Source organism: Rhinopithecus bieti, unplaced genomic scaffold (assembly GCF_001698545.2).
Source record: "Rhinopithecus bieti isolate Rb0 unplaced genomic scaffold, ASM169854v2 scaffold_42772, whole genome shotgun sequence".
Classification (NCBI taxonomy): Eukaryota; Metazoa; Chordata; class Mammalia; order Primates; family Cercopithecidae; genus Rhinopithecus; species Rhinopithecus bieti.
Window position 1 is genome coordinate 2,807,133 of NW_016818842.1, and position 9,958 is coordinate 2,817,090.

Consider the following 9,958-nt stretch of genomic DNA (forward strand, 5'->3'; position numbering starts at 1 on the left):
TCTTCTTCTTTTTTTTTTTTTTTGAGATGGAGTCTTGCTCTGTTGCCCAGGCTGGAGTGCAGTGGCGTGATCTCGGCTCACTGCAAGCTCCACCTTACGGGTTCACGCCATTCTCCTGCCTTAGCCTCCCAAGTAGCTGGGACTACAGGCGCCTGCCACCATGCCCGGCTAATTTTTTGTATTTTTAGTAGAGATGGGGTTTCACCGTGCTAGCCAGGATGGTCTCGATCTCCTGACCTCATGATCTGCCCTAGTGATCCGCCCACCTTGGTCTCCCAAAGGGCTGAGATTACAGGCTTGAGCCACCGCGACTGGCCTGGTTTTCTTTTTTTTGAGATAGAGTCTCGCTCTGTTGCCAGGCTGGAGTGCAGTGGCACGATCTCAGCTCACTGCAACCTCTGCCTCCCCAGGTTCAAGCGATTATCCTGCCTCAGCCTCCCGAATGGCTGGAATCACATGTGCCTGCCACCATGCCTGGCTCATGTTTTGTATTTTTAGTAGAGATGGGGTTTCACCATGTTGGCCAGGCTGGTCTTGAACTCCTGACCTCAGCTAATCCAACCACCTTGGCCTCCCAAACTGCTGGGATTACAGGCGTAAGCCACCGCACCTGGCCAAGGGAAGGGAGTTTTCTAGCAGCGTCTACTCCTATCTATACACAATGCCCAAGAGATTTAACTCCTTGGCCTTTGACTCCTGTGGGTAATGGCCTCACCAGAGCCAGGGCTGGATAGGGAATAAACAGTTGCTCCAGAACCACGCCCCATCAACTCCATGAGTTTGGCATCCTAGAACTTCTTGGGATGGCTGTTCTCAGATAAAGGCAGAGTCCGTAGGGTTGGTGCTGGGAGGTTTCCTGGAGCCAGAGACGACAGCAGAGAGCAAAAGGGAGAGGCTGAACCCCGAGGCTAACCTCGACCTCCTAAATTCATTTACAGAAAGGAAAACTACGGCTCAGGCTTCGGTCCTCCTAGTTATACATTACCAGCCAATGCAACTGAGAGTCCCAAGGGAATAAAAGGTAAGAGAACAGCTAAAACTCACCAGAGATTGGAGGAATACAGGCACCCTGATAAATAGAACAGTCTATACCACAAGGAGCAGAAGAACTGAAATTAAACATAGATCTTCTCAGAAAGATACGGATAATATCGAAAAGTTGTTTTAGCCAGGGGCAGTGACTCATGCCTGTAATCCCAGCACTTTGGGAGGCCAAGGCAGGCAAATCACTTGAGGTCAGGAGTTCGAGACCAGCCTAGCCAACATGGTGAAACCCGTCTCTACTAAAAATAGAAAAAAATTAGCTGGGCAAGGTGGCACATGCCTGTAATCCCAGTTACTCAGGAGGTTGAGGCAGGAGAATCATTTGAACCTACAAGGTGGAGGATGTAGTGAGATGAGATCATGCCACTGCACTCCAGCCTGGGTGACACAGCGAGACTCTGTCTCAAAAAAAAAAAAAAAAAAAAAGTGTTTTGAGGAAGAACCAATTGAGGCAATTTGTTATGAAAAATATAATTTGCTCAAATAAAAATTAAGTGAATGAAATTAATTGAAATACATACAGCTAAATAAAAGATTAATGAGCAAAAACTGTGTTGAGAAACTCAGAATGCACCAGGAAAAGATGAGAAATGAAATGAATGAGAGAAAAGTTAAAAAATAAAGCAGGTTGCCAGGCGCGGTGGCTCATTCCTGCAATCCCAGCACTTTGGGAGGCAGAGGCGGGTAGATCACCTGAGGTCAGGAGTTCAAGACCAGCCTGACCAACATGGAGAAACTCCATCTCTACCAAAAATACAAAATTAGCTGGGCGTGGTGGTGCAAGCGCTACTCGGGAGGCTGAGGCAGGAGAATCACTTGAACCCGGTAGGTGGAGGTTGCGGTGAGCTGAGATTGTGCCTTGCACTCCAGTGGGCAACAAGAGCAAAACTCCGTCAAGGAAGGATGGAAGGGAAGGGGAAGGGAAGGGGAAGGGGAAGAGAAAGGGGAAGGGGAAGGAAAGAAAAGCAAGCAAGCAAGCAGTTGCGTGGGTGCAGTGGCTCACACCTGTGATCCCAGCACTTTGGGAGGCCAAGGCAGAAGGATTGCTTGAGGTCAGGAGTTTGAAACCAGCCTGGGCAATACAGCGAGACCCTGTCTCTACAAATAATTTAAAAGTTTGCCAGGCGTCGTGGCACGTGCCTGTAGTCTCAGCTACTTGGGAGGTGGAGACATAAGGATTTCTTGAGCCCAGGAATCGAGGCTACAGTGAACCATCATTGCACCACTGTACTCCAGCATGAGCTATGGAGTGAGACAGTCTCAAAAAAATAAAATAAAATAAAATAAACAGAAAAAAACATTTCAGAATATTTTGAGGGAATTCCTAGATTCCTAGGAGATCAAAGACAGAAGAAATGCTAAAGTTTCCAGGAAGCCAAGTGGATCACCTACAAAGACTCAAGAATGGGAATAACATCACATTTCTCAACAGCGACACTGGATGTACAATTGAGTAATAGCTTCAAAGTGCAGAAAGAAAGAAATTTTGAACCTAGAATTTCATATACAGATAAAATCAATTTTAAACATGAAAGTGAAACAAAGATATTTTCAGAAAGTTTTCCCCAAAGAAGCTCTCTTTGACAAAACTCTTGAAGGATGTACTCTAGCAAAAAGAAAAACAAACGTAGAAGAAAACAGTAAGAAGTCAGTGCATGAGGCCTCTCCCATCTCTCCCCCCGCCAAAAAAAAAAAGAAAAAGAAGAAGAAAGAAAAAAAAATTAGCTGGGCACGATGGCACATGCCTGTGATCCCAGATTCTCAGGAGGCTGAGGTGGGAGGATTGTTTGAGCCTGGGAGGTCAAGGCTCCAGTGAGCGGAGATCATGACACTGCACTCCAGCCTGGGTGACATAGTGAGATTTTTGTCTCTGGGAAAAAAAATCTCAAAATAGTAATAAAGGAAAACTGTTTATGAATGACTAGAGAGTGGTAAGAAAAGCAAAAGTAAGAGAGTGATTACCTTTAGAGGGGCAGGAGGAAGAGGATGGGAAGAGCTACAGAGAGGTCTGCTGGGGTCTTGGCAAAGCTCTATGTTTTACACTGAGTGGTTCTCACAAGGGTGGTAGCTTTATATTTATTCATACACTGTACATTTATGTTTTATATACTTCTCTGTATGTTTTATACTTGAAATTTTAAAAAACAATTAGAAAAAAAAGTTGGAAATAAACTGGGTATTTATTACCCAGAAAATACATAAAGGTACTCATTGCAAATAAGAAAATGCAATGCATGAGTCAAAGGTAATAATTCTACTTGTATTTACAGATACATGGAGGGTTCTCAAAACAAGGTTGGGTCAGGCATGGTGGTTCATGCCTGTCATCCCAGCACTTTGGGAGGCTGAGGCGGGCAGATTACTTGAGGTCAGGAGTTCAGGGCCAGCCTGGCCAACATGGTGAAACCTGTCTCTACTAAAAATACGAAAGTTAGCCAGGCATGGTGGCAGGCGCCTGTAATCCCAGCTACTTAGGAGGCTGAGGCAGGAGAATCGCTTGAACCTGGGAGGTGGAGGTTGCAGTGAGTTGAGCTTGCACCATTGCACTCCGGCCTGGGTGACAGAGCGGGAGTCAAAGAGAATACAAAGAGTTTCTGGCAAAACGCTGTACATATGTAAGTTTTGTTTAAAAACAAAAATACACATATGAAACAACGCTATGTATTTTCAAAGAATATGCAAGTATCCAAACAAAGATGAATCACAAAGGCCTACATCAGAATTAGAAAGATGTATATACACATGATACACACACTACAGTGGGGGGCTAATCGCATAAGAGCAAGTCTCAGCAAACTTTTTCTTAAAGGGCCAGATGATACATATTTTAGGTTTTATGGGCCATTAGGCCTCATGGCAACCACTCAATCTGTCATCGTAATTGAAAAGCACCACAGACAATAAGTAAATCAGTGGGCATAGTTATGTGTTTGGTTTTTTGTTTGAGACGAGTCTCACACTGTTGCCCTAGGCTGGAGTGCAGGGGCGAGATCTCAGCTCACTGTAACTTCTGCCTTACAGGTTCAAGCGATTCTCCTTGCCTCAGCCTCCCAAGTAGCTGGAATTACAGGTGCCCGCCAGCAAGCCCGGCTAATTTTTTTGTATTTTTAGTAGAGATGGGGGTTGCACTATGTTGGCCAAGCTGGTCTCAAACTCCCGACCTTAAGTGATCCGCCCGCCTTGGCCTCCCAAAGTGCTGGGATTACAGGCATGAGCCACCACACCCAGCCAATTATGTTCTAATAGAAATATACTGACAAACGTAAGGAATACGCCAGGGTTGTAGTTTGTCAAGCCCTGGAAAAGAGGCTTGAGTTAAGGGAAAGGAATAAAGAAGGAAAATAAAAAAGAGAGGCCTTGCATGGACCAGTAAAAGGGGTGCCTTGAAGTATTTTCCACTCAATTCCGGGAAAATAAATTCCTTTAATTAAGAGGCAATTAGGCTGGGTGCAGTGGCTCACACCTGTAATCCTAGCACTTTGGGAGGCTGAGGCAGGTGAATCACAAAGTCAGGAGTTCAAGACCACCCTGAACATGGTAAAACCCCATGTCTACTAAAAATACAAAAATCAGCTGGGTGTGGTGGCAGATACCTGTAACCCCAGGTACTCGGGAGGCTGAGGCAGAGAACTGCGTGAACCCGGGAGGCGGAGGTTGCAGTGAGCCAAGATCATGCCACTGTACTCCAGCCTGGGCGACAGAGCGAGACTCCGTCTCATAAAAAAAGAGGCAATCAAATAAAGAAACAAACAAAATGGTACCTTTTGATTTTCATCCACACTTACCTCTTTGCTGTCTGTCACAGGAACCCACTTAAATATCCTCAGGGACGTGTCACCCACAGTCACCCACTTCTTCTCCCTAAAAGAAAGACACTTCTTAGAACCAATAAAACAATGCAATGTGTTTTCTGCTCATCACTTGTGCTTTTCTACTACTCAGCAGATCACTCCTTCAATCTGGAATCCTTCTGAACTTCCTCTTGATGGGGTACGGTAGCTCACACCTGTAATCCCAGCACTTTGGGAGGCTGAGGCAGGAGGATCGCTCAAGCCTAGGAGTTTGAGAACAGCCTGGGCCATTTAGCGAGACCTCATCTCTAAAAAAAAATACAGGGCAGGCGCAGTGGCTCACATCTGTAATCCCAACATTTTGGGAGGCCGAGGTGTGCAGATCGCTTGAGGTCAGGAGTTTGAGACCATCCTGGTCAATATGGTGAAACCTTGTCTCTACAAAAAAATATACAAAAAGTAGCTGGGCATGGTGGCGTGTGCCGGTAATCCCAGTTTACTCGGGAGGCTAAGGTGGGAGGATCCCTTGAATCCAGGAGGCAAAGGCTGCAGTAAACTGAGATCACGCCACCACACTCCAGCCTGGGCAACAGAGATCCTGTCTCAAAAAAAAAAAAAAGATGTGGGACATAAGGCTGGAAGGTAGCACACACAGCACCATATTCTTTTTTACTTGCATGTCAGTTACGTTGGCTGCTTTTCTCTTTACCAAATATATGAGTTCTATTACTACTTTCCTTTGTTTTAGTGAGACAGCGTCTCGTTCTGCCTCCCAGGCTGGAGTGAAGTGGCACAATCATAGCTCACTGCAGCCTTGACCTCCTGGGCTCAAGCGATCCTGCCACCTCAGCCTCTTGAGTAGCTGGGACTAGAGGCACATGCCACCACACCCAGCTACATTTTTATTTTTTGGAGAGACGGCGGGGGGGGGGGGGGGGATCTCTCTTTGTTGCCCGCGCTGGTCTTGAACTCTTGGCCTCAAGCAATCTGCCCACCTTGGCCTCCCAAAATGCTGGGATTACAGGCGTGAGCCACTGCACCTGGCCTACTTAGTTTCCAGTTAAAGGTTCTTCCAAGGGACAGACAATCCCAGGAGAGACACCTGCTGCTGGGGGGTACGCCGTGGTGGGTGTGAAAAGTTAGATCCTTTCCCTTTCTGGGTTACTAAGACTGCATAAAGAAAAAGAAAACTAGTCTAAAGAAATTTTTTAAATTTCAACTTTGAAGTTCCAAAGCTTTGTAGAAATCCTTTTGTCTCCTGCTGTGTTCCAAAGGGGTAAAAATGGCAGAGTTTATCAGTCCACTACACTCATGAAATAAGCAAAGGGACAAGAGGGATAAAAGTCTTGCACAAGGTCACTCTCTAAATGACTAAGGACCCCCAACTATCTACACCAGATTAGAATGCCACTGTTCTGAGCTTGCCCACAGAGCACCTTCGAGGTCTGCAAACAAATGTGTGGAGGAGACAGAACAAAGGAAATGCTCTATTTTGTGTGTGTGTGTGTGTGTGATACGCTCTCCCTCTGTCACCCAGGCTGGAGTGCAATGGCGTAATCACCGCTCATTGCGGCCTCAAAATCCCAGGCTCAGGTGACTCTCCCATCTCAGCCTCCCAAGTAGCTGGGACTACAGGCCACCATGCCCAGCTAATTTTTTGTATTTTTAGTAAGGACAGGGTTTCACCATGTTGCCCAGGTTGGTCTTGAACTACTGGGCTCAAGCGATCCTCTTGCTTCAGCCTCCCAAAGTGCTGGGATTATAGGCATGAGCCACCATGCCCAGCCTCTCCTTCATTCCAAGAAGGTTATTCCCTAAGCATTCCAGGCAGAGAACGAATCTGCTTATTGTAAGGTCCACTGATACCTTAAGAGGTGCTTGCTGTCAGTAGGAACAAGGGCCAAATGCAGAGAACTGCTTTGTCACAGATCTGAGCCAACTTCTCAAAGGGTCAAGTCCAAATGTGAAGTCACAAAAAAGCAAAAAAAAGTAACTGCTGTTGTAATTGTTGATGTTCTTCAGCAAATGATGACGTAATAGGGCCAGGCACAGCGGCTCACGCCTGTAATCCCAGCACTTTGGAAGGCTGAGGTAGGTGGATCACTCGAGCCCAGGAGTTCGAGACCAGCCTGGGCAACATGGTGAAATCCTGTCCTCACTAAAAATACAAAAATTAGCCGGGCATGGTAGCACACACCTGTAGTCCCGACTACTCAGGAGGCTGAGGCGAAAGAATTGCTTGAACCCCAGAGGCAGAGGCTGCAGTGAGTCAAGATCACACCACTGTACTCCAGCCTGGGCAACAGAGCAACACTGGGTCTCAAAAAAAAAAAAAAAAAAAGACATACTGGGAGTGTAACGAGACTGTGATGTAACAGAAGGAATGAATTGAAGTCTTAGAAAATAACTAGAATTCCTGAACAGACCACTCCATTTTCTCATTTATTCAACCAATTAGTCTACAACAGGCTGTGCTAGGACCTGGCGATGCAGAGAACAAGATCCATGGTCCCTGCCCTCGCAGACCCTGTCTTATATCTGGAAACAGACATGAATAGCTCAATTCAAGATCAGTCACTTAATCATTAGGTTTAACCATATCAAATTGCCATTTTTGTAGGCTAATTAGCCAAATACAGGAGACCAGATGCAGTGGCTCACATCTGTAATCCCAGCACTTTGGGAGGTCGAGGTGGGAGGACCACTTGAAGTCAGGAGTTCAAAACCAGCCTGGCCAACATGGCGAAACCCAGTCTCTACAAAAATACAAAAATTAGCTGGGTGTGGTGGTGTACACTTGCAATCAGCTACTCAGAAGGCTGAGGCAGAATTGCTTGAACCTGGGAAGCAGAGGTTGCAGTGAGCCGAGATTGCACCACTGCACTCCAACCTGGGTGACAGAGCAAGACTCTGTCTCATGAGTCCATCTAATACAATCGTGGAAAGTTCTGTGAAGGGGACTTGATCTAGATTGGGAATCTCAAGTGGTGAACCTACGGAAGCAACTTTTGAGCTGTGCTAGGAGTTAACTCGGCAAGAGGGAGGAGAAAAGAGAGGAAGAAGAATGCCAGGCGGTAGGTAGAGCAGAGTGACTTCACTGGAAAGACGGTGGGCATCCTGGGAAAGAGCCAGCCAAGTGAGGTAGGAAGGAAGGCCTTCTTCGGTATTTATCCTAAAAGCAAGAAGGGAACCACTGAAGCATTACTAGGGGTGCTAGGATAAGATGCACATTTTATATATTTTTTACAGATGGGGTCTCGCTGTGTTGCCCAGGCTGGAGTGCCATGGCAGGATCATAGTTCACTGCAGCCTCAACTCCTGGGCTCCAGCGATCCTCCCACCACAGCCTCCCAAATAAAGCTGTGCACTTTAAGATCACTCTGTAACTCGGAAGAGAGAAAAATAGCATCACTTGGTGCCAGTGAACAGATTGGGGAATGAGCAAGAGCAGCAGAGAGAGAAGGGAGGCTGGTACAGAGTTCCAGGTGACAGAGGATGGCCCTTCAGGCTAGCCTGCTAGGGGCGGGGGGTCAAAAATGGGGAGAAGAGAAGGGTGTGCCTGTTCTCAGGTTTCACCAAAATCTCAGAGGATTAAAGGTGGACGAGGAAAACCATCAGTAAATTAAACTATTTATACGGAAACCCAACTATATATGAAGCCCTCATACATAAAAAGAGAAGGAACTTCCCTCTTGTGGGGAAATGGACAGATAAACACACAAGTAAAGGCCAATGTACCAATGATCTTAAAGGGAGTAAAGGGTGAGGGGTGGGAGACGTTAAGGAAGGCTTCCTGGCGGGAGGTAACATCTACTTGAACTTTTATTTTTTTGTAGAGACGGGGTCTCACTATGTTGCCCAGGCTGGTCTCAAACTCCTGGCCTCAAGCGATCCACCCGCCTCAGCCTCCCGAAGTGCTGGGATTACATGCCTGAGCCACCTCACCTAGCCATACTTGGGTTTTTAATTATTGGTAGTAATTGGCTATAGAAAAGAGTTAACGAAGTTGGCTGTGAAAGTTTAATGTGCTGACTCTGATACACACCGATACAGTGTGTATCGGAGATCCGGATACAAAACAGGTGCTCAACCGGCGTCTTCCATGCACATTTTAGACATGGGGTCTCTCGCCGCAGCCCAGGCTGGAGTGCCGTAGCATAACCATAGCTCACTGCAGCCTCCAACTCCTGGGTCCCAGCAATCCTCCCACCACAGCCTCCCAAGTAAGGATGTGCACTTTAAAAAGACCACTGCTACTCGGAAGTGAGAAAAATAAAATCACTCAGTGCAGACGATGAACGGACTGGGGAATGAGCAAGAGCAGAAGCAGAGAAATTAAAGGGAAGCTGGTACACAGTTTGCAAAGGACTCTCCTGACAGCCGGCAGGGCAGCAAGAGAAAATGCCTACCAAGCTCGCGGCGCAGGGGCCAGGTTCTGGGGGATAGTGAGGGGTTTCCCTTTGGATGACACCAGGCTTCCTCCCTTAACAGATAGACTAACCCATAAACTCACCCAACTTCAATGCCTGAATACGCAGAGCTCTCAGCCTGGCGGGTTGAAATCACTCCAGGGATACTCGATATTATCAAGCGCCAGCTTGGAAACGCAGGCGGGGCCAAAGCCCAGGAAGAGTGGAGGGCAGGTCCCCGGCTGGGCCGGGCGCGGGAACACCGAGGCCAGGCGGCCCCAGCACGGGCCGGAAGCCGGCATCCCCTCCCGGGCACCGCGCGACCGCAGCCGTAGCAGGTGGGCGGGCCCGCGAACTGGGCGGCCCGCTGATTGGCCGCGGCCGGCGCGCCCTCTGACCTCACGCCGACGCCAGCGACGCCCTCCTCCCGTCTTCTCCCGCGTCCCCCTCCCCCAGCGCCGGCAGGTCGGCTCCCACCCGAGTCGCCAGTCCCGCGCTCCTCAGGGCCTGGACCCGCGACCCCCGCCAGACCCCTAAGCTCCGGCCCCTCACCATTTCCGCACTTTCTCGATGGCCGCCATCACCTTCTTGATGTCGTCTTTGGCCCGGCTGCGGGTCTCCGCCCGGACCGACCGGCCCGACATGGCGGCGGCGGGAGCGGCGGGGGCCGGGGCACTGCTCCCAAGACACCGGGTATCACGCGCCGCCGCCCGC

At 48.3% G+C, this 9,958-nt stretch overlaps 1 protein-coding gene across 2 annotated transcripts in view; it reads right to left on the bottom strand.

The window, feature by feature from the left end:
* The window catches only part of BCL7B (BAF chromatin remodeling complex subunit BCL7B), a 22,734-nt gene extending 12,782 nt beyond the window's left edge, over positions 1-9,952 (bottom strand). For both annotated transcript variants that reach the window (XM_017857656.1, XM_017857655.1), the window contains exons 1-2: positions 9,797-9,952; positions 4,830-4,905 (exon numbers count right to left, since the gene is read on the bottom strand). In XM_017857656.1, the coding sequence (XP_017713145.1) occupies positions 4,830-4,905; positions 9,797-9,888 (168 nt within the window). In that variant the 5' untranslated portion in view covers positions 9,889-9,952. The remainder of the gene's footprint in view (positions 1-4,829; positions 4,906-9,796) is intronic.
* Between the last annotated feature and the right edge of the window lie 6 nt (positions 9,953-9,958).